The sequence below is a fragment of the Odontesthes bonariensis genome, chromosome 18, assembly GCF_027942865.1.
Source record: "Odontesthes bonariensis isolate fOdoBon6 chromosome 18, fOdoBon6.hap1, whole genome shotgun sequence".
NCBI classification, from domain to species: domain Eukaryota; kingdom Metazoa; phylum Chordata; class Actinopteri; order Atheriniformes; family Atherinopsidae; genus Odontesthes; species Odontesthes bonariensis.
In genome coordinates, this window is record NC_134523.1 from 24,520,989 (window position 1) to 24,545,379 (window position 24,391).

The 24,391-nt window shown below is 43.4% G+C and overlaps 2 protein-coding genes across 2 annotated transcripts; both read right to left on the reverse strand.

The window, feature by feature from the left end:
* Positions 1-1,484: 1,484 nt before the first annotated feature.
* zbtb22b (zinc finger and BTB domain containing 22b) lies at positions 1,485-10,196 on the reverse strand. Its single transcript, XM_075450075.1, has 5 exons — positions 10,025-10,196; positions 6,244-6,450; positions 3,773-4,528; positions 2,952-3,233; positions 1,485-2,581 (listed from the first exon to the last, which is right to left on the reverse strand). The coding sequence occupies exons 2-5, from the start codon at positions 6,448-6,450 to the stop codon at positions 1,538-1,540; spliced, it is 2,289 nt and encodes a 762-aa protein (XP_075306190.1). The 5' UTR covers positions 10,025-10,196; the 3' UTR covers positions 1,485-1,537.
* Positions 10,197-14,637: 4,441 nt separating this feature from the next.
* Positions 14,638-23,865, reverse strand: kifc1 (kinesin family member C1). The gene is made up of 17 exons (XM_075449388.1): positions 23,789-23,865; positions 22,622-22,724; positions 22,362-22,461; positions 21,389-21,442; positions 21,212-21,286; positions 19,739-19,937; positions 19,469-19,634; positions 19,134-19,301; positions 18,832-18,945; positions 18,601-18,687; positions 18,295-18,492; positions 17,955-18,119; positions 16,389-16,527; positions 16,088-16,227; positions 15,855-15,928; positions 15,303-15,378; positions 14,638-15,174 (listed from the first exon to the last, which is right to left on the reverse strand). Exons 2-17 carry the CDS (start codon positions 22,709-22,711, stop codon positions 15,130-15,132), a joined length of 1,890 nt encoding a protein of 629 aa, XP_075305503.1. The 5' UTR covers positions 22,712-22,724; positions 23,789-23,865; the 3' UTR covers positions 14,638-15,129.
* Positions 23,866-24,391: the final 526 nt, after the last annotated feature.

The following is a 24,391-nucleotide window of genomic DNA, read 5'->3' on the forward strand; positions in this document are numbered from 1 at the left end:
ATACTTTAGCTTATTACACCAGAACAGGCAGGAAATCCAACACTTGAGCTAATATTGCGTCCAATTTAACCCTTTAGTGAATTTTGATGTTTAACAATATCAATTTAAATGAGCTTTCTGATTAAATCTGGTGATTTGAGTGCTTCAAACCAGAACTCCTTTTCTGCCATCAACAAACGCAAACACGGTGAAAGCTTCAAAGGTTTGAATTAGAACAGAATTTATTTATTATCTGCTGCAAGGCACTAAAATGTATTCAGATCATCCGTTCCAGTTGGCAGTTTCCTCTTAATGAGGCAGAAAGGTTTTATACCAACACGTTGGTCTAAGAATGCTGCATGTTCACTGTTTATAGAGCCAGTATTATTTCATTAATCATGCAGAAAGGTGCTCAGAATCTCATCCAATCCTGCACTCCATATAATGTACCTGTGGTCCAAATACCTGCCAGGATTCCCTGTTGGATTATCGTGTTCACAGACGCCGTGAATCATATCTACTGCACGTAATTTACCACAACAAACACCCCCAACTGTGGGCGGTCAGAGCGACACCTGGAAATGATGGGAACACGTTCGACTCTTCGTTAGAATAAAAAAAACAGGTTCCTTTACTCATCTGAGTCCAGAATTCAGAGGAGGCACAGCTGAGATAAGACCTCTGTGGGACTGAACATGACTGAACAGATGCATTGTGGGAAACTCACTTTCACAAACGTCCTCTGAAACCGGTTAAAAGCAGACCAAGTCAGATAAGGGACCTTCACGTTCTTCTATATATTTACAGATAGTTTTATAATATTCTCCCCGAGCTGCTTTAAAATGAACAGAGTAAGAAAGTGAAAGCAGCAGCAAAAAGGTCGACTCGAGCCTCCTGAAGGGAAGTCTGAGCTTATTTCAGCTTATTAAGATGGAACATTTCGGGCTTTTGCTTCAGACACAAATGAAGTTAACGGGCCGTGGAGTCTGCTGCAGAAAACGTCCTGCACACACAACTGAGGAGCCTCGACCCGCCATCATCCCCTTCATGGTGACACGGAGGCAAGAAAAGATGAAATCTGCAACTTTTTTCCTATTTAAGGTGAATTTAATGAATCTGATGTGAAATTTGTGAGTTCATGATAAAGGCCTTCATCCCCATCCTTCCATTCTTCAGTTTTTTTTTATCTGACCACAGCACGACCCTGCAGAGAAATCACAGCCTCCTGCCCACCCTGCTCCTTCTGTGAGGGGGGGGGGTCACCGTCTTTTCATTTTTGGTTTTCTCTGGACGAAACACGCACATTCTTCCACAGAAACAAAAAAATATACTTCGAGCACATCTTAGATATTTAGACTGATAGCTTACTCAGAGACAACAGGTCCGTTATCATGAGGCCAGTGTTCCGGGACCTCAGAGCCACATCTGTAAACATCTGCAGCGCCTTCAGGTCGGGCCTCGGCTTTCATCCTCAAACGTCTTCTTCCAAGTTTAGAATATTGTTAAAAAACGACAGCAGGATCCAGCAGGTGCCGGCTGGTTGTAACGCACCCGTGCTTTAAGTCACGCTACTTTCATCGGCGCTGACTTCACACACGTCTTCGTCACAGACGCCTTGAGCCAACCCGAGGCCGCCAAACATCCCAGAGCCCTGATCCTGCCCCGGGCTCTGGGAGACCACCCCCAGCAGCGCCCCTGCAGCCATGCTGCTGCTGCTGCTGCTGCTTCCTGTGGCGGACAGGACCGCAGACGTGTGATGAGGAGCAGAGGCCACGCCCCTCGCCCCTCCTCCCAGAACACCGCCCGGTCCTCCCTCGCCCGCGGACAGCAGCAGTTGAGGGGAGGACATCAAATCCATCCCATCCTCGCCTCCACTTCCCCCTCGCCGGCCTCCCTCGCCCCCACCCCCGCCCTCGCCGCTCTCCCCCAGTCCGCTGCGCCTCTCGCAGTGCGAGCGGTGCCTCATGAAGCTGTCGCGCCACATGAACTTCTTTCCGCAGCCCAGGCAGTCGTACGGCTTGAGGCCGGTGTGCGTCTTCATGTGCTCCGTGAGGTGATGCTTCATCTTGAACTTCTTGGCGCAGACGGGGCAGTGGAAAGGCCGCAGGTCCAGGTGCATGTTGATGTGGCGGTCTCTCATGCTTTTGTGGGTGAAAGTTTTCCCACAGTGGCACATAAACACTTTGGCCGAACCCCCGGTGCCGCCGCCGCCGCCGCCGCAGCCACCTCCGATCCCCGCGCCGTCCGACCCATCGACTCCCAGCCCGGCCTGCAGGTGCACCGCCCCGTGCTCCAGACTCGGGCCTTTGAAAGAGGCTCCTCCGATCAAACCGCCCGCCATCCCCAGCGGAGGCGCCGCGGCGTCCAGGGAGAGTCCGGCGGCCTGGCTGTAGAGCAGAATCTGGTTCCCCTGCATGTCCAGGGGGAAGAGCTGGGCCCGGGCCGAGGCCGCAGACTGAACCTGGCCCAGCAGAGCTGAGACGGCACGGGTAGTGTTCTGGTTCTGACCTGCAGCGCTGTCGTGAAGGTGCTGAGCCAATGTCTGTTCCATCAGGCTGCCTTCAAACTTCAGGTAGTCCTCTGACGACTGGCAGTAGTCCACCTGCAGACAGACAGACAGAGAAATCCACCATGAATCCAGAAACACGTTTACAGAGAATGTGGAGCCTCAACACAGTTTACAAAATACCAAAGTATTAAAAAAGTGACTTAAAAATACCCTTTTTTTTTATCTTTAGTGGAATCTTTATAATTAATCACATGATGGATGTCTGATATTCATGAAAGAATCTTAAAGTTTCTGTTTGTAAAACAAACTTCACTTATCGAACCTACAAGAATAAATTATGTGACTCTGGCACCCTCTAGTGGTTGTGTTGAGAACACACAAGGACCAGTTTCCAGCAGTTGTTTGATTTTCCACAAATAAAAACAGCTTCAAACGGGTCCCCAGAGGGGCCCCCACAGCTCACCTGTGAGTCCATGTCGCTCTCAGCTCGGACCCCCAGCTCGGCTGAAAGGCTCCTGACGTTGGAGATGTTGAAGTTGCCCCTCTCCCTCTCTCGTGCCAGCTCCATCTCCCTCTCCCTCTCATCCTCGTCCTCCTCGTCCTCCCCTCCCTCCTCCCCGGACACCACGATCAGGTCGTCCTCGGTGCGCTCGGTTTTCACCACCACCCACTGTTTGCGGGGCATGATGCTGGGCTGGCTGTAGGTGGGGCGCTTCTGCAGGGGCATCGCTGAGTCCTCCCCGTCCTTTTAACACGTGGACATTAACACGTGGTTATCAGCAGAACATTTACACCAGTGATACTCACTGTTTTTTTCACAAGAGCCACATTGGCAGAGCAAAATCAAGGGAAGAGCCACTTTTACAACAACATACTAAAGTCCCCTTTTGCAAATATGCATTTCTACATATAAAACATCCCACAAAGAAAGAAACAACACAGCCAATACATTTTCAATTAAGACCACATTTACCTTAATACTGGGATGAGCGGAAGCTGGCAGGCATGTCCTTGACTTTCTTCATGTTGCATTTGTAGTTTATTGTTGTAATCAGGGCTCTAATTTAACACCAGCCAACCGGCCAAATGCTGGTGAAATTTCAATTTGGCTGGTAGAAAAGACCAACTTACTAGACACTTTAACCCATTAGTGAGTGCGTTTGGCTGGTAAGATCTACTAGCCATTTTGGCTGGTGATGAAAAAAGTTAATTTAGAGCCCTGGTTGTAATCATAGTGAGACATTCAGCATTCTGGGATAAATGAAAGGTGCGTCAGCGTCTCACCTGATAGGACGACACACCAAAGCTGTCGCTGACGCCGACCTCCTGCTCCAACACTGAGCTCCCCTTCTTCCTCCGCCCGCCGCTTCCTCCTCCTCTTCCTCTCTTCCTTTGGTGGTACATCACCTCCTCCTCCTCTTCTTCTTCTTCTTCTTCTTCTTCTTCATCTACCTCCTCCTCCTCCTCAATGAGGAAGGCCTCCTCTTCTCCTGATGGAGTGCAGTAGCTGGGGGTGTTGCTGGCTCTGCCTCCATCCACTGAAGCCCCAGCTGCAGCTGCTCCACCTCCCCCGAAGCCGCTTGCGTCCCTGGGGCTGAAGTAGTTGGTGCTGCTAGGGGACTGGCTCTCGCTCGCTGACGGGCGGCTGGGGGGCTGCGAGGCTCGCTGGGGCTCGCTGGACTCCTGACCTTGGCCGACGCCACTTGTGCTACCGGCTCCAGTGGCACCGCTTGCTCCACCCTCACCGCCGCTGCTGCTGCTGCTACACCCGGGGTTGGCCGACCCTCTGCCTCCACCTGCGCCGTCCTGCACGGCCCCTCCGCCGCCCCCCGCCGCCGCAGCTCGGCCCTCCCTCAGCAGCTCGGTGCATTTGTCCACGATGTGCCACATCTGCAGGACGCTGCCCACCGTGAGGTAGTTGACGATGTCCTCGCGCAGCATCCGCAGCTGGCCGGTGTAGGCGCAGCTCAGCACGCTCTCGAAGGCCAGCGGGTCCATCACCGCGGGGATGGAGACTGTGGACATGTTCTTCAGTAGTACCTGAAGGAGGGCGGAGAGCAAAAAACAAAAAACAAAAACAAATTCAACTTAAACCAAACAAAAAACATAAAACAAAAACTAATCTTACAAATAGCTCCTACACTACTGTATTTTATAATAATTGTAAAATACTGTTGAATATTCATCCCTCACATGTAAATTAACAGTTAAATCAGTCATTTAACAAAACCAGTAGATAACTGTAATTTAACAGCATAAAACAGTATTTGTAGTTCTCCTACTGCCATATACTGTAATCCAAAATACGTTATTATACTGTTAAATGAATTACGGTAGATGCACTGTAAAATGACTAAAACAGTTATCCTACCGTCATGTACTGTCATTTAAAAAACAGTATTATACTGCTTGATAAATAACAGTAGTTGCACTGTAAAATAACCACAACACCTACCGTTATTCTACTGTCAAATACTGTAATCCAAAAAACAGTAATATACTGTTAAAATAAATAAAAGTAGCTGCACTGTAAAATAATATTAAAATACTGGCGTCCCTGCTGCCAGTATTTTACTGTTATTTTACGGGGAAATTCTTTACAGTGTGGTTATGGCAGAGACGAGTTGGACTCTTTTTAATTAATTAAATCATAAAAACATAATTCAAGCATTTCTGTGTGGCTGCGTTCACACGGCAGGACTTTATCTCCATATCTGACAAACCAAAGTGACTCTAACCTTTGTGAACCCTTTAAAATCTTACTCTGGGGGTGCTCGGGGGTGTAGTGGGTTAAGCAGGCGCCCCATGTACAGAGGCTAAATAAAATCCTACTCTGTCATTTGGTTGAGAACATTGTTCTCAAACTGTACTCCGGCTTATCAAAGCTTAGAGGTAGCGAACCTACCTAAAGCATCTCTAAGAGTTGGTTTAGGTATGTCATGCTAGCGTCAAAAAAAAACTGAGGCTGTGTTCGAAACCGCATACTTCTCCTACTACTCCTACTGACTTTTTTCCCGGATGCATACTAGATTCTCCGAAATGTTGGGTATGCATCATGAGGTTACTACTCATACTCAAACTACCCAAGATGCAACGTAACGTGACGTCGCCAATCGTCATTTCCTGTCAAAACGGCAGTTTCAAGCTAGCTACAACGAGGCTAGGTTCACTTCCTGTTTTCAAAACAAAAGCACCAATTGTATTGTAATGTCTTTCCCTATGATAAAAGGCAACGGGTATTTTATTTTGTGAAAATAACCGGAAGTGCGTTGCTCACTGCGGCTAGCTTTAGTAGCGCCGAATTCGTGGGAACAAAATAGTAAATAGCCGGTATTTTGTCAAATTTTCAACACGTTGGGGATCTAAACGACTACTTTCTCGCCTGAAAATGTTTCAAATGTTGCTAAAGTTTACAGAGTTTAGAGCTTAAGTGAAATCAGCTTCAGGCCGGCTGATTTCAGCTCGGGCAGGAGCGAAATGCATTATGGGTAAACGCTCTGCATACTGTCTGATCGATGAGTATGTAGTATGTGGTATGTGGTATGTAGTATGTAGTATGTGGTATGTGGTATGCAGTATGTAGTATGTAGTATGCAGTATGCAAGTATGTAGTATGTAGTATGTAGTATGCAGTATGCAAGTATATAGTATGTAGTATGTAGTATGTAGTATGCAGTTTTGAACACAGCCTGAGATTCTGATTCTTGTTGCTCCCTGGAAATGAAAAAATGAAATGCCACAGCTCAGTCACCCACCTGGTCGTGGAAGTAGGGCGAGGACGCAGCCAGGACGCAGCGGTGGGCCTTGAACACTTGACCCTGGACGTGGATGGAGAGGTCACAGAGCCGGCCGTCCTCCCTCTGCCGGTTCAGGCTGTCCAGCACCGAGGTCTGAGCGCTGGGGAAGCTCACCTGCACCACCGAGCTGCTGCTGCTTCCCACCTCCATGGACAGAGACTGCATCTGGGAGACAGAGGACGCACGCTCAGAGGCTCAGAGTCTTCCAAAGGAGACGCTGACATTTCAATTAGAGATGTTTCGGATCAAAACAGCAAACTTCCAACAGAAAGACGACCACTCTGCCGTCTGAGCTCCAACATTTAAAGATGAAATGAGTTCTTCCATAATGGTTTTCCACTCTGCTTTGTAAATGCGGTCCATTTATCAGTCTAATAGAAACGGTAAATGGGCTGCATTTAAGTGGCACTTTCTAGCCTTTCTGACCTCTCTAAGAGCTATTACAGCTTTTTAAAAATTCTACATACTGAGTGCTTTTTGCTCTCATTGGAGGACATTGTTGTGTTTTAGAGTCTTACTGCCGGACATGTGGAGCGGTGAAGCCAGAGATCGGACCACCGGCTGGTGGCCATCTGCTCTACTCACAGAGACACAGCCATCAAGTTAAAATAGGAGACTCCATCTCTGTGAGCCGAGGAACTTTTCTGATGTCCAAATAAAGACATCACACATCCCTAAAAGACCAATTAATCCATGACTGCAGGCAAAACTATAAATCATATTCAAAACACGATATATTATGTAAAATACTCATCTGAAAGTTTATAAAGTAGCTTAACCCTTATACCTGATTTAAAACACAACTGAATTTCTGAAAAGGGACATTTTTGTCCCCTTTTAAAACGACCTAAAAACATCATATGTTAATATTTTTTTCCGCTTTTTTTTTCATAGATCTTTTATTCCACTTCAGTTCTGATCATGACTACCAAGTTTTCAATTATTTAAAAAAAATGTAACCCTTTAAATACTGGTTTATATGATGTAAACGCCAATTTCTGTAAAAAAAAAAACAACAACACAAAAACTGCTATATTTTCAATATATAGAATGCAAAGTGGAATTGTTGAGCGGGGATAATTATGGTCTGGCCCTTTTCAGAAATTAAGGAGTTTTTTTTCTACACAATTGCATTGTATATGATGTGTGTTTGAAATTCGAAAAAAATAGTAAAAAATGCACAACTGGACCAAATATGATGAGTATCACTATTTCCAGTGTGAAATTAGAGGAGAAAGTACAGCCCAAGTGGACAAAAATGTTCCCTATCAGGGATAAGGGTTAAACTGATGCGGCAGCTCTGCTAAAGATCCCACCTAAACAGATATTTATATGACCACTGATACAACAATATTTTATTCTCTACAGAGAAAAAAGGGGAAAATGTCAGTTTTCCTCACTAAAACAGCCCAAATCTAAAAGATATTCATTCTACAGTTGCATATATCAGTAATATTGTCATGTTTTTCCTTTAAAATGAATCTTTAAACCGTAATCAGAACAGTTGCTTATTCATTCTCTGTCAACTCAATCAAATAATCGATCGATAAAGAAGTTTATTAATCAGCTAACTGTTGTAGAACTAGTTGAGATTTAAATGTACCGTCGTTTTGGAGGTGAGCGTACTCACAGGTGTTTAACTTGTGATGCTGCTGTCAGAAGACGGCAGGGTGGGCATCACAAACAGGGACAAAAATGTTAAATCTGATCAAACTATCCAAACAGGTGAAGCTTGGGAGGAGGGAGGACTTTCAAAGAGTTAAAAAATCCAAAAACAGGGAACCAAAACCTGAAGAAACAGGAAGGTGAACGGAAGCAACAGAAGAGCTGACGAAGGGAAAGACAAGAGAGCTGAAATAGGACACCGTGGGAACAATAGAGAGAAGCCTAAGTGGGGGAAAAGAAGAAGAACAGGAAGGAAATGGAGAGCTTTTCATGCAGGAGCTGTTGTATCGCAGCATTTTATAAATGATAGTTACATCCACGTATTAAACTCCGTGTCCAGAGGTAAACTGAAACAGAGCGCTCATCCTTCTGGAAAAGCTGTAATTCTAAACTCAGCCCTGAAATATTAACGGTAAAAAGCTGGCATGGATCTTCCAAATCTTTGTTTAATAACCAATACACAGCAGATGGAACCCGTTCGCTGTGATGCTGTTGCACATAATAACATCTTAAATCTTCACTAAACGCAGCGGCATCGTTACTATAACTAAGTTAGTGACAGAGGACAGGATTTTATAACAGGTAAAAACACTTTTCTTTCATCTTTAAAGCAGATGTGGCCTCCTGCAGGGTAAGAACGTGGCAACACTCCCTTTAGTTTGTTGTTTGACTCATTCTTCCAGTTCACTGAGATCTTTGTGCATCCACAGACTCCTGAAGACGTTCAGGTTGTTGGACTGAGGACCAAACCTCATCAGACCCTTCTTGTAGAATCTGTCCTCTTTACAGCCTCGTTTTATCAGACACATGATGTCCGGAATTCGCTGAGAATGAAATTAATCAATTCCTCCTTCAACCTGTGAAAGGTTCCCAGTGTTCAACATTTAGAGTTCTTGTGAAATTCTGCATCCTTTTTCTCCCCAAAAACGCTCGTTCTTTGCTCATCGAGGCCAGAAAATTATCATTTAACTTCATCGGCGTGCAAAAAGGCTTGTTACGATGTTCCTTTGCAAACTGCTGATGCTGTGGGGAGGGTGCAGGAGACGTTTTCTCTTCATTCTTCACGCTTGTGCAGGTGTGACTGAACAGAAACCCACCGCTGCGAAGTCTGTGAAACCTTCCTGAAGGCCTCCTGCAGTCAAACGGGGTGTTTTTAATCGCTCTTTTTAGCAGTTCTCTCAGAAGGGTTTCTAATTTTCAACCTCACCGTTTTATTTTAGTCTCAACTCCTTACTGAGTGAAAGTCACAGTATTCATAAAGCTTTAAAATGAGCATTCTGTGGTGTTTGTTAATCAGTCTGAACAAACCATAATAGACCTAAGAAGGCCTAACTGCAGCTGTTTGGGATGTTAGATCATCCTTTACTCTCGTAACTGTTAACAGTAACAGAAACTCTGACCAGGCGTCCCTAAATTTTTGCTTTTGTGGGCGAGGAGATGAGATGGTGCATCCAGAGGTGACCGGGTCATGGAACAGATTCACCTTGTTTGGTCTCAAAATTGACCTGAAAAAGGCTGCGAATGAGACAGAAACATAACAGACTTCTCCAACAGAAAATCTGAGGCGTCTATTTGAAGTCCATGTGAGATCAGACTGGTTTTTTTTAGCAGCTACGTGTCCCTCTGACAGCATTTTGTGCACATCATGCAGCCCAAAAAGATGCATTTATGTTGAGGATCGTGCACCACAGTGATGACATCAGCCTGATGGCCCATTTTACCTGAATGTCTGACAGTTTTACTTCAGATTCGCGCCCCTTGCACTTTACAGATCTCTGCAGAGCCTCCTCCATTTGTAAAGTCATCAAACATCACACACAGGACATGACAACACTTTGAGTGCATGAGAAAAATCAACAGCTGGAGATATTTTTACTTCATAAGCGACTAAAACAAAGCTGGTGATTGGAAGTCAAGCATGCATTTCTGTTGAAATGTCCAGTCGGTGACAGCAGTCTGGGAAACAGCTGCATCTACAAAGCCGTCAGACTCCAGTCACACCATTACAGATGTGGCGTTAGCCTGCTAGCTAGCTCCGGCGGCTGGCTGGACAAACAGCCGCCGCTCAGCTCACCGTTTCAGTGGACACTGCAGCCCTCAAAGGTCCAGTCTGTGGGCGAGCTGAAGGCGGTGTGTCCCCGCCGGGTTATCCAGGAGCCGAAGTTTGAGGAGCATTTTTCAAACACTGTTTCTCCATCAGATCTCTGCAGCGGCAGACAGCGACGCGTCGCCTTTAACGCGATTCCAGACAGAGGAGCCAGACTTTGGCCGACAGAAAATAAATTATTAAATATTTCAATATTCATCACGACAGCTGATGAGAAGATGAAAACCTTATGGTGCGTTAACCCTCATACTCGATTTAAAACGCAACTTAATTTCTGAAAAGGGACATTTTTGTCCCCTCTTAAAACGACCTAAAAACATCAAATGTTAACATTTTTTCCGCTTTTTTTTCATAAATCTTTTATTCCACTTCAGTTCTGATCATAACTACCAAGTTTTCAATTATTTTCAAAAATGTAACCCTTTAAATACTGGTTTAAATGACGTAAACGCCAATTTCTGTAAAAAAAAAAAACTCACAAAAACTGCTATATTTTCAATATATAGAATGCAAAGTGGAATTGTTGAGGGGGGATAATTATGGTCTGGGATAAGTCAATGATCAGCAACAACACTGATTTTTAGGGATTTTTAATGTTTTTGTTATGCCTGATTTAAAAAAAAAACTCCTTAATTTCTGAAAAGGGACATTTTTGTCCCCTTTTAAAACGACCTAAAAACATCATATATTAATATTTTTTTCCACTTTTTTTTCCATAAATCTTTTCTTCCACTTCAGTTCTGATCATAACTACCAAGTTTTCAATTATTTTTAAAAAAAATAACCCTTTAAATGCCAATTTGAACTTTTTAGCCCAATTTTGAAGCCTTTTGGTGCCAGTATTTTCAAAATATGGAATGCAGAGTGGAATTATTGAGTAGGGATAATTAGGGTCTGGGATATGTCAATGATTAGCAACAACATTGATTTTTAGGGATTTTTAATTTTTTTTTTATGCCTGATTTTAAAAAAAAAATCCTTAATTTCTGAAAAGGGCCATTTTTGTCCCCTTCTAAAATGATCCCCAAAATACCATATGTTAATATTTTTTTCCACTTTTTTTTCAGAAATCTTTTCTTCCACTTCAGTTCTGATCATAATCATCAAGTTTTCAATTATTTTCAAAAAATTAACCCTTTAAATACCAGTGTATATGAGGTAAACACCAATTTTCGTCAAAAAACAGACACAAAAACTGCTGTATTTTCAATATATGCAATGCAAAGTGAAATATTCTATGGGGGATTATTAGGTCTGGCATATGTCATTGATGAGCTACAACATCAGTTTTATCAGCTTCTTAGTTTTTCTGCAATGGCAGATTACAGAAACGGCTCCCATAGACATCCATTATAATGAATACAGCATTAGTCTATGGCACACACACACGCGCAGTCCAGGATTAGTTGGGGTTTTCGGTGCTCATCCTCGCTGACCACTGGGTCCCTGTGCGCTGTGCTGAGGAGGAGAACATTTTCCACCTCTTCGGCACATATGACATGCGATATGCAGATTACAGAAAGTGTGTGTTGCAGTGAAGGCCAATGTTGAGGAGCGCACAGGTCTGTGGCTCGCCTGCAGATGGACTGGGGGAAGCTCGGGCTTATTCCTTCTAATGGTCCCAACCATGGCAAGTTTTCATTTGAGCAGATCTTCATTCCAATACTTGAAGATAGCAATTTAGCTTATTATTTATATATTATTATTTAGCTTATTAGCCCACGACGTAGGCCGATACATTTTAACACAGCATCTAAAGCTCGCCACTCCCAAACCCTTCATCGGTAAAAGGGCCGATGTACGACCGTACTGAAACATTCATATCATTCATATCTTAGATGTCTTTGGAAGGCTATGAGCTGCGCACGTCACAGGCAACCCACACTTTGATGCCATATTTTGGGGGTTTGCTGGGGATATACTGCCGAAACGCGCAGCGACCCTGAAAGGCCTTCAGCTGCTCATCGATGCAGACTTTCTGCCCGGGGTGAAGAGGCGGGCGAGTCGGCTCTCCCACTTCTCCCAGCGAGCTGCAATCGGAGCCAGTTTGCCCTCTCGCTGTCGATGGGGTCGTGTCAGCTGGTCATCAAACAAGGGATTCAAATCTTGTGTGTGCCATGGTTTGCCTGAACATGGCCCATCCAGTGCATCCCACAGACTGAGGGTGCTCTCACCTCGTGAGTGATGCACCCGGCGAGGATGAGCGGCCCGAGGAATGCCTGCAGCTCTCCTTTGTCGGTGTCCCTCCAGGCCTCTGTGGTGCGTCTGCCTTCCAGGTTGGTGAATTGAATGATCAGCTCCATCAGCTCATCAGTCAGAAAAAGATCCCAGGTGGGCTTCACATCGGTTATGCGGGCGTATGCGTAGGTGGTCGGTCCAGGGCGAGCACAGGGTGCAGGCAGGTATCGGAGGGTGTTGGCGTGGTTGTCAGACCAGGATATCTTGCCAGTTTTTGACACCAACAGAATATCCAGGCCAGCAGTCTCATCAGTTTCATCCTCCGTGCTGTTATAATCAGAGCTGCGAGAGGGAGGGTGAGTTCCCATTCTTCATCTGAGGAGTCGTCAGAGGAGGATGAATAGAGAGAGTCGCTGTGCCCTGGTCTGAGGACTTCCTCCACGGCTTGGGCAACGCTGAATTTTTGTGCCATGCCTTCGAACCTTAAGGAGAATGAGAAATGTGCACAGCTCTCGTATTCTCATGCTGGTGGAGCTGTCGTTGACAAACGAGGGTGCTTTCATCATGTTACCTCAAAGACACCTAAATTATTTTATTATGTTACCTCAAAGAAACCCAAACTATTTCTCAGTCTGACGACCTCATAACATCACTGGGGTCACACAGGTGTCCGTGTGTGTGTGTGTGTGTGTGCGTGCGTGTGTGTGTGTGTGTGTGTGCGTGCGTGCGTGTGTGTGTGTGTGTGTGTGTGTGTGTGTGTGTGTGTGCGCGTGCGTGCGGGTGCCATAGACTAATGCCGTATTCAATATAAAATTGAGCTAAAAAGTTCAAATTGACATTTAAAGAGTTATTTTTTTAGAAAATAATTGAAAACTTGGTAGTTATGATCAGAACTGAAGTGGAATAAAAGATTTATGAAAAAAAAGTGGAAAAAATATTAATAAATGTTTTTAGGTCATTTTAAAAGGGGACAAAAATGTCCCTTTTCAGAAATTAGGGAGTTTTTTTTTTTACACAATGAAAAATTGCATTGTATATGATGTGTGTTTGAAATTCGAAAAAATAGTCAAAAATACACAACTGGATCAAATATGATGAGTATCACTATCTACAGTGTGAAATTAGAGGAGAAAGTACAGCCCAAGTGGACAAGAATGTCCCCTATCAGGGATTAGGGTTAAGAAGCATTAAGGATGTCACAGCCGTGTTTGTAGATCATGATGTTCTGCTGAGCAGATTTTATTAGAAAATGGTCACATTTAAATGATCATTTGATTCCTTCATTTTCTTGAACTTTTTCCATCGGTTCAATCCGACATATCAATAAAATACTTGGAAGTAATGATTCTGACTGATTACAGTCTGACAAAGTCCCACAATATGTGACTGTCAAGCTTGTTGATAATGAACATCCATAATTTTGCTCTCTTAAAATCCCAATAAATCAGTTTAGTTTTAAATGACATATCTTGTGGTAAATATCACATATACACCAGTATGTGGCCTATGAAGGACTAAAAATCTATTACAGGTCGTTTTAGTTCATATTTTTTTCGTTCAATAAAAATTGGAATTAAAAATATATTTCTTTAAAGCTTTTGCAGAATGGTAGGCGGAGTCTGATCAGGCCACTGGAGCCGACCAATCAGAGCACACAAGGTTTTTCTTAGGATTGTCCAACTTTCCACAAAAAAATGCATAAATATGGTTACTTTTACATTAACGGATACACAACATCTTTAAAATTTGGATTTGATACAGATTGGACGGTTAGTGTCATATCAGATTTTTTTGATGGATGCGACCACTGAAACAACATAAAAATGTATCTTTGTTAGACAACTCGGGTTGATAGTTTGACACTATTTTGAAATTCAAACTATCAAAGCAAATTAGTGGATGGTACTTAGCTGTAAAGGACGGGAAAATAAATCATCCTTTGTAACAAAAGAGCTGAGGACAAGAACAGCTAGACGGCTTGGCTCTATCTGTTTTAGCAGCTACAGTGAGTAGTGCTGCAGGAACCCACCATGAGCATCCTCACTCATGTTGTATAGCCACAAAAATATTTGATAAAGGGCCACAAAGTGTCCACAGAGCCGGGAAAAACAAACACAGGTCAGCCAGCCGTTTCATGGGGACTCTGATATCTGAAATCATTTAAGCAGCAAAATAAAGAAAATATAATAGACTTAACAAATTAACATGTTTCTTCAAGATCATTGTAAATATTTTGAGTGGAAAACAGAACATAATATGTTTGCATGAACAGTAAACACAAAGTATGCTTTGGATACAGGATTTGTGGCAATGTGCCTAATCTTTGAGAGTAGAAGCGATCCTTTACTCCCATCACGAGTTGGCAGATGAAATACAAATTGACCATCTACTGAATGTCTTTATTATCATAAAAAGGACACTTCTAAACAAGGATCAAGACAGAAAATTAAAACAGACTACATTTATTTGCAGATTCCTGCAAGTTATACATACCATGACAGGAAAAATCAATGTTATGGATATTTTTACTGCAAAACATCATGAATGATGGGGGGGGATTCAATCTCTCAACCAGAGAAACGCCTCAATCTAAACTCTTGGGAGCTTTAAAAAAGTTCAAATCCGACAAAGACATATGTACATGAACAGATCTTCCTGATGTACACAGAGGGGTAAAAAATTAATTTAAAGCCTGTATTAGTGTTTACTATCAGGCCCTGAGAGTACATAAAAAAGCTTTGGTTCTTACCGATTGGCACCACAGTGTGTGCCAAACTGCATATTGTGTTAGTCATATGAAGCAGAGTGAATATTTCAATGTGACTATAAAAGTAAAAGTAGAAGAAAAAGAAAAGAAAAAAGTCAAATGGCTGCCTTTTTCAAGACGATTTGATCTACTTCTTGTTGGAACTTGCAGTTCCAATTACACAGTCGTTCACCTGTGGGGACAGAAAAGGCAGAAATGATAAGAAAAAGGCAGCGAAAACAGATGCTAGAACACTGCAAGACGTCAGAGCTGCGGTAAAAGCTGATCTTATACCTGCTGTCTCGTAAACAAACTACTGACCTTGCTGGCAAACCTCAGAGAGTTGAGAGTTTCCCCAAAGCTGTCGGGCTCTGGAGAAATGTTCACAAACATCAGGCTGCAAAGACAAAGACGCAACGTGAAAACACACAATCACCAGAAATCATTTCCTCCTCAAACTGGGAGGAAAACCAGCTGCGATACTCTGCTTAAGCACGAGAGAATTTCCCATATTGTTTTACTCTTTGGCTCCCCCTACAGTTGTGGGATGTAACAGCACTCTCATGAAAACAAATCTCCATGTGAGCCGTGCACATGCACAGCCATACACGTGCATTTACTACCATGTTGCAGAGGCCACAGACGCTATCAGAAGCCAACAAAAATGTCTAAAGTCCACAAAGCAAAAAGGTGTGGTGCTGGGCGGGGAATGTGCATCGCAAAGGTCAGTGCGCTTCAAAATGAGCGAAAAACAGGCAGTTTGAAAGGTTCACAAACTTCTCTATTGTTGCTTTAAATTAGTTTAACAGATATGGATGAAAGTGCTGCAAAGAAATGACTCAACTGAGCGTCTTTCTGAGCTAAGCAACTCACGTTTTGCTGTTTCCTCCCAAGCAGCCCTGCAGGAGATAGGTCAGTTTGGTGTTCCTGTATGGAACGTGGCTCTCCTGGAACAGAAAGCCGGTTCATGTCACAAACTAAATGAATACCCGACATAGATGCACAGCATGTCGGGTCCACTGTGCAAATAAAAACACGTTGTGGAATCCTCTGGAAGCTGCGGCCCCTCTGAACTGAGGCCTTCACGGTTTTTGTGCGGGACTCACCTTGTTGGCCAGTGCAGTGATGACGATGCCCAGGTTGGACAGGGAGCTGTTGATGGCCGTCATCTCTTTGAAGCGCTCACCCTGAGACTGACTCTTCACCATTCGCTCGCTGCCAGCCAAGTCCACCAGGCAAAGAGAGGCTACATGTGAGAAAACAAACATCAGGTTACAAACACGCAGCAACAACAGGGATTAAACAAAAATCCCAGTAATAATGCTGGTCAACGCTGCTCAGAAACCCTTTAGCTTTGCTCTAAAAACTAACGTGAAACCAAACGTTCTGACATCGGATTATACTCACACTTGCATTTGATATCCCTGCCAGCGTTGACTCCCTCGATATCCAGCTGGAAGACTGAGTGGGAGCGAGATGAGCGATCATTCTGGGCCGTCTGAGCGGTGGAGCGATTCTGGTTGGCCAAAGCAATCAGACCGAGAACCTGGAAGGAAGCGAGTTTATTTTATTTACAGGCGGTGGTCCGTTTTTAAACACACAAAAGGTGAATAGAAGTGTATTACTGAAAGCATTATGAAGGGAAAAGAATGCTTAAAAATATCCAATCCAAATTTAAAAGAAATCTTAATCAAGCTTAAATCATAGCTTCCGAAATGCGTTAAATCAACATAACTGATATAAAGCTGTAGAACAAAAGAGCATCATTCCTTCTTTATTGCCTTAAAGGGACACTATGTAATAAATTAAGTCATTTATTCGCTCAAATCAACATATTCATTCATAAATTAGTCCTCATTGGTGTAAAATGATCTCTGTCAACAATCTCACTTATCCTCCTGAGTGAAGAATAACTTGTCTGTATCTACATAGAGCAGGTAAGCTCTATGGAGGCTGCCATGTCCTTCCGGTCTATGAAAAACGACAAAGTGCCGAGAGGGACATAAAGCACTTCGAATCGCGATTTCCCCGCCAGGCCTGCAAGCGGAAATGACGTCATTGTGACGTCATTTACGCCGAATGGCTTACAGCCGCTAATGGTAAATAGATTTTGTCTCGTAAATGATCCCACTAATAATGCATTGATTGTTACCAAACTTCTGCCGTAGTACACATAGGCTCTTAACTCACAAAACGAGGTATTAGAAAGTTTGTAAGTTTACCGGGAGTTTATTTAAAAGAACACTTTCCAGCAACTACACACTGCTGCTAACGCTATCGCTGCATCAACGTCACTTCCGGTAACTCCCGGAATTTGACTAATTGCATTGCTTGCACATCAAAGGCTATGTCAACTTATGTTATCTGTTATCTGTATTTATAGTGTTGTTGTATGTGTGTTATGTAATCCTTTGTACTGTGTGTCTTGATTTCTTTTTGTTTGTATGGACCTTGAGTCTGAAGCTATAGCTTCTTGAATCTTGACACATTCCGCTTGCCGTAGTTCAAGAAGTTGCAGCGCACATTTGAAAACGTGAGGCGCTAGAGAGCAAATTCATTCGACTTTGCAAAATAAAATTGCACCACTAGATGGGGGAAGAAATTACACAGTGTCCCTTTAAAGTTTATTTTCTTTATTAGTTTGGAAAGTTCGTTGTATCCAGTTAACTTTTCAAGCCACAAACACTGCAGGTCTACAGGAGTGAAGTCATCTAGTGAGAGTGATAAGTGACCCTGTAGTCCTGGAAGGACATTAAAAAGGAGCACAAGAATTGACCCTTGTGGGACTCCGTACATTTTATTAGTTCTTTAAGAGTCCTAATTAGCTACTGGTTACATATTCAGTAAGGAATCATGTACATTTTTATTTTCAAATAATAAATACATGAATAAAACTTTATGTTGATAATGAAAAAACCCGTTTATCAGTAAAAAATGACCCAACGCTGCCGTTCAGGTTTCTGCCCGACGTACCTGATCCTCGGTGTAGACCTTCTCGTAGGTGAGGTTGGTGATGGTCACCTCATTGTTGGCCACCTTCCGGATCTCATGCTCCGGCCTCTTGCTGGCCTTGCCCGTGTACAGGAGGTCTCGCAGGGTCTCGTTGTAAATTTCCACAAAGCTTGCTGTGAAGGTGAACTGAGACCCAAAAAAACAAAACAAAAACAGTTCTGATATTAACTACTCACATTAATAAATCTCCACTGGTAAAAAACAGTTATAAGTCTGGTTTTGAACAACATCTTAAACAAAAAGTAGTTCATAGAAACATTAATAACATGAATACTTTTAACGATCAGCTCCCAAAACCAACCTCCCAGCCTTGTGCTTCCAGCTTCTCGCCTGCTTTGAAGATCTGCTGCACGGCTCTGGGAATGACACCCCTGGCGACATCGAACTCCTCCCCCTCCATAGTGTACGTCTTCCCGCTGCCCGTCTGACCGTAAGCGAAGCAGCAGACGTTGTATCCATCCAGCGCTGACTGCACCAGCAGAGAGATCTCCTCAAAAATCTGAAAACGAAAACCACTGAATGTCTTCTCCTGAGACCCAGCCACAAAGAAAATGGCACGTTCATATATAACATCTTCAATTTTACATGACACACGTGTAGTATTTACCTCCTGCTGTGAAGCCTGGGGCCCAAACACACGGTCAAAACTGAAATTGTAATTCTTGTGGGTGTCTGTAGTTTTGCCGGTGTGAGACTGAGAGGCAGAAAATGGAGAATTCAGTTAATGTAGTCTGTGACCCGTTTCTGGGTTTAATTCTGTTAAATGCATTAGCAATGGCAGGGTATGATCCTTTGAAGCAATGCCATAAAAAACCCGCAGAACTGACAGCATTCTCACCTCCTCTGTTTTGGCCAAAATGATCGACTTGTCGTCACTGGACGGAAGCTGGATGTGCTTACCGTTGCCTCCATCCTCTAGGGGGCGCACTCTGCAAAACACCCTGATATTGCCCTGCATGACAGAGGAGACAGAAAATGTTAGTGATGGAACGTCAGAAACAAAAAGGTACAGGTGCAAACGAGGTTAGAATCCGACAGGAGGAAGATTGACTCATTAACCCAGCTCATGGACCCCTGAGGGGTCGCTGGGGGGAGTGGTCACCGTGCTGCGCTGAGCTGGCACCCCACACTGTAACTCGCCTTGAGCTCCTGGATGGTATTGTGGAGACGTCTGCGCTCCATCTCTCCAGCATGAAACTCCTCCTTCTGCTGGGCCACAGTTTCTTTGAGGGAGCGGACCTCTTCCTCCGTGTCTCTGAGGGTGGCCTGCAGACGGGCCATCGTCGACTCCTGCACCGACAGCTTCATCTGCAGTACAAAGAAAAATTAACGGTGAGCAGCTTTCTACGTCGATCCCAACTGGGTTTCAGCGAACAGGTATTTTCTAGCTTGTTAAAAGGATTTATTGGAGTAAAGATGCCACTGAAACCTAACCAGTACCAGCTGCTGCTGCTGCTCGGGAGCAGACTCTTTACCTTCAGGGTCTGCAGCTCCGTCTCTTGGCTATCTCTGAGAGTCTCCATGACTTTGAATTTTCCCTCCAAGTTGGACAGCTCCTTCTGAAGAAAGCTCTTGTCACTTGACACTTTCTCCAGCTCCTCACGGACACCTGACAGTGCCTGCAGCTTCACCTCGTACTCACTACAAATCACAGGAAAGGACACACGCAAAGTTAGTAAAAGAATAAAATAATGACACGCTGCATTTTATTTAATTTAGTTACTAAACAAGATGGCTTCATGCACCTGATCTGGCTCCTCTGTCTTCCAACTTCCCTCTCCAGTTCAGTCATTTTGGTGCGATTCTGGGCCACCGAGCCTTTCAGCACCTCGTTCTCTTCATTAACTGATTTGACCTTCGTCTGGTAGTTGCGGATTTTACCCTCCATGTCACTGACTTTGCCCTTCAAGTCCCAGGGCTGCCGCCGGGAGCCCCCGGTCCCACCTGTAGACAAAAGCATCAAAAGAAAATAAAAACCAGAGTTGACTGAGAGCCGTTAGCTGCTTCGGATTCATCGTCCAGGTTTGGTGCATTTTGACAATCACCCAGTCAGGGCTTATTGGGACTTTTTTCATGCTAAAAACTCTGCATTTACTCCAAAATCAGATCATGCACTTTTAATCTTTCATGGATCAACACTAAGCTTAAATTTAGAGTAAAGCCACTTCAGAAATGTTCACATGTTGGTAGCTTAACACATGTTAAAAGCGTTGTGTAGTTGGACTAAAACAGCTTTTCATCAGCCTTGAGTTCAGGATTATCAAGGCTCCATGAGAGAGTGGAGTGGGAGCTTAAAGGCGGATTTACAGTTGACGCGTCGCTCACGGCGCAGCCGACCCGTGACGTATCAGGCATGGCGCTTGCCTTGAAAAGACGGCGCAGCGCGTTGTCGTGCACCAGGCGATTTTTGTCACTTGGCTGCGCCGAGAACGACAAACCGGATGGACCGATGTGAGACCAGACTCAGTCAGGAGGTGCAGTGAAACAGCACAGGGAGCACGTAAACTCCCAAAACTTCAGGGCAGAGATTGGCAGAACTTTGGGGAAAGAGGGAGAGTTCTGTAAGAATGTGTGGAAGATGCTACAGGACAGATACGTGAAGGCAAAGAAGAGGGCAGAGACTCGGAGTGGTGATGCCGGGCGCTTCAGACCTTCACCTCTGTTGACTGGATTAAAAAAATTTAAATCTTCCAGATATTGCAGCAGCATCATTGATGACAGTGTTCCTGCTCTTGGCAGAGGCATTGTTTTCTTCTCGACTTTCATTGTTGTAGAGTAGCGTAACCTTCACGTAGCAGCGCCACCTCCGTGACGGAGAAAATTGCAACTACTGGCGCCACCATATATAGCCGGCACGAAATCGTGACGTCATCAACACTGCTCGCGCTAGTAGACGCGGCAACCATGCTAGAGCCATAAAGCATCACTCGAGAATCTGTCCATCTTTGCTCTTTAGCGCCCCCTACAGTTGGAGGATGTAACACCATTGTAGAGAAAACAAACCTCCATCTGGACCCTGCACAAGCACAGCTACACAAACGAATTACACTGAATTAGTTGTAGAGGCTGACAAAGATGACAGAAGCCACAGAAATGTGGTCAGTCAAAAGTTTACCACTGGTCAGAAACACTGGTAATTGTGGGTCTCAGTCTTAAACACGTCATACCGTATGGCACAGCATTTCATAAAGAACGAGGAAGCTAAATGTATTTCTCACCTGTTTTTGTACAAACAGGTTGTTTGATGTTGCCTCCTCGAGGAGCAGTGGATGCTGCAGCCTGTTTCAGAACACCTACACAAACATCAAGGGATTAAAGCCCGTGCATCTGACATTAAGATCTAATGATGGAGCCTATGCACTTCCAACTCATCATTCACAGACAGCTCATCTTACCTCTGGAAGGACCAGAAGCCACAGTGGCAGCTCCAACACTTCTGATCGGCCTAGCTGTGCGACACAAAAATATGAGAAGAAGATTAAAAAACACAGCAGAGGAAGCACACACAAAATGAATTCATCTGTACAGTCTTGTTTAAAATGTTGTAGTGCCTGCTGTATAGAGTATGGGTAACAACATCGTGGTGCAATGCATTCTGGGCAATGGTTGCCACATTGTATGATGCACCTGTCAAGTGCACAACCAAAACAAGCACAGATCAACAGCATGGAGAGAATAAACATCTGAGAAACAGGAAAAACACAGAATGAGCAGGTGAATATTCCAGAGAGAAAGAGACAAAATGAATAGAATAAACTATGTAAACGCTCCTTTAAGGAGCGGTCAAGCGATCTCAATGTGAGCCCACATGCATGTGCAGTGAAAGCTTACACATCCCAACTGTTCAAATATTCTAAACTGCCTAAAGCCCAGCTTCATCTCACCAACAGAAGGATGAGGATCCTGCAGATTTCCAGACCCAACAACCAGAAAACTGCCACTCTCATAAAGGTAAGTTACTGCCATTGTTTGGCTTCCAAATAGGAAACGTCTTTTGAAATGATGATTTACAGAAGTGTTACAGCAGCTGATAAAAACACAAGCAACTAGTTTCACCGTTTTTCTTTAAACTAAATAATAACTTAACTGAAAACACCAGACCGAGATTCCACTGCCGGCATCACTCGTAAGAGCTTCAATAAGGGAAACTGGACTTCTTCCAGGATTGCTCTTTTTATACTTTATTATCTGATGTCACCTTCACAAGCTCTATTCTGACATGTTGTGAGTGCAGCAAACAATAAGTAAACAAATCTTCACAATAATAACAAAGCATGTTCAGGTCAGACATGTTTGCACAAACATTTCTCTGAACTTTGGGGATTAACACAAAAACTCTCGAAGCTCAGAAATAAGAAAATAACTCACAAAGAGGTGCTCTGGTTGCTGCAGCAGCAGGTCGCCTGTCTCCGATGACCGTTGCTGCCACCTGAGGTTTATGCTTCTCTGGGTCCTTCCGCATCCTCTTCTGCAAATGCAGAAAAACCAACGGCACAAAGTGAGTGCAATGACTGCTTAGGTCGTTTTAGGGACACCTTGCTAATCGCTTCTTCTGCAGTAGCTCGACGTACAGCAGCAGAATAAAACTGGCAGAAAATAACTGGTAACAAAGCAGTGATTATACAAACCTGAGCAGGCGCCATGTCTTGGGAATTCTCTGAGCTGCTGCTGCTGCTTGTGAGAACCCTCTTGCTTGTCATCACTGGCAAGCGAGACATTTTCTTCAAAGGACTAATAGAAAAATAATGGTCAGAGCATACAATTAGTTCAGAGGAATGGGAAGCAGATACACCTGTCCACCACACACACTTAAGTTACAGAAGCACTCATTTCTATGATAATTAAACCATCTAAATGTAAACATTGTGCTGTAGCGTCAAAAGATAATAGGTTTTAATCTGAATTTGTGACTGTATTTCCTGCCAAAAATACACAATGAGATATATGTTTGTTTCATGTACACAACACAAACAAAGACAAATGATTTAGAATACATATTATAGCTTGCAGGGAAATGTAAATTACTGTAAAGGTACGTGTGTCATTATTTGACCAATTGTCTTAATAAGAAAAGAGGGAACCAACTTTGGGAATTAACAGTTTTGTTTAATGGGTTTATTAACATTTCTTTACAAAAATAACTTTTAATCCATAACTTAGATATCCAACTCAAATGCATATATGTGAGACACAAACTGTGGCTGAAGCACAGTCAGCTCCAAAGGTAACTTTGTTAAGTTTGGGTATAAAATAAGTCTCCAGTTTGAAAACAGAACAATGAAATGACAATATAACATAAACTTAGTCTCTGATCTAATGTAAACTACGGATCCAAAACCTTATCTGGAAGGTCATGTGTGATTTAGCATGAAGACAGCAACTTTAATTGGGATAAAAGTACGACCAGTACGAAGTAACCAGATGCATAAGCAGGCGGCACTAACGAAGCTGCGTCAACCCTCTTTACTGGGTTGAAAACAGGAAGAAAATAGAACTTAAAGTCTCTTCAAGCTTATGTTAACCAAATCTAGCCTTTTACATGAGTGGTGTTTTACAGAAACGTGTTAAATATGTATTAGCATCGGCTGGATTAACGTTAGCTATTTAAAACTAATTTACACTAACCGACGTTCATGTTGTTACTGTTGTTAGCTTGAGCCTCAATGTAAATTGCTACGTTAACTCTCACGAACTACGATTTTATGATTTAGGGAGAAGTTGGTAACCGCTTTTCATAGGTTGAGATTAACGAAAGTATCAAGTTTACAGGATAAAAAAAAAAAAAGAATAAATACCTTGAAATCAGGTTACGTCCTGTTTTAGTGTATAGCAAATCCACGGTCTCCGGCCGTTTGAATTTGAAATCCAAAGGTTTTGGTGGGCACTTCGAAAGAACTGGTGCGATTGGCTGAGAGGCTGTAATCCCCGCCTACCTACTCATTTGTGCTTGTTTTGTTTGACCATATGTGCCACATGGGCGGGGTGTATACAGTCTTTGCACAGTTAACTCCGTGTTAAAGGCAAAACACGGGCGATGATATATGATAAAACGAATGTCTTTTTAGAAAAATTGTACTACGTCATAAATAAATAGAACAAAAACATTGATTTTAGTATTTTCAAATCAAATGTTAATTCAATAGTAATAGAATAGGCTAACTATCCCAACTTTTCTAGAACAACTAATATCTACAGCACATATTTGTCTTTTTTTATTCACTTACGCTGCTTTTCCCTCGGTTTTGTAAAATAAATATTGCACTCTTATGAATCCATGAGAGTTGGAATCCCTTTGTTACAGTTTATACAATGTTTACTGCTTTTAAACTACTTACGAACATAAAATTAAAACACACTGACTGTTGTGTTCTTTCTGGTCTGCACCACAAACCAGCTTG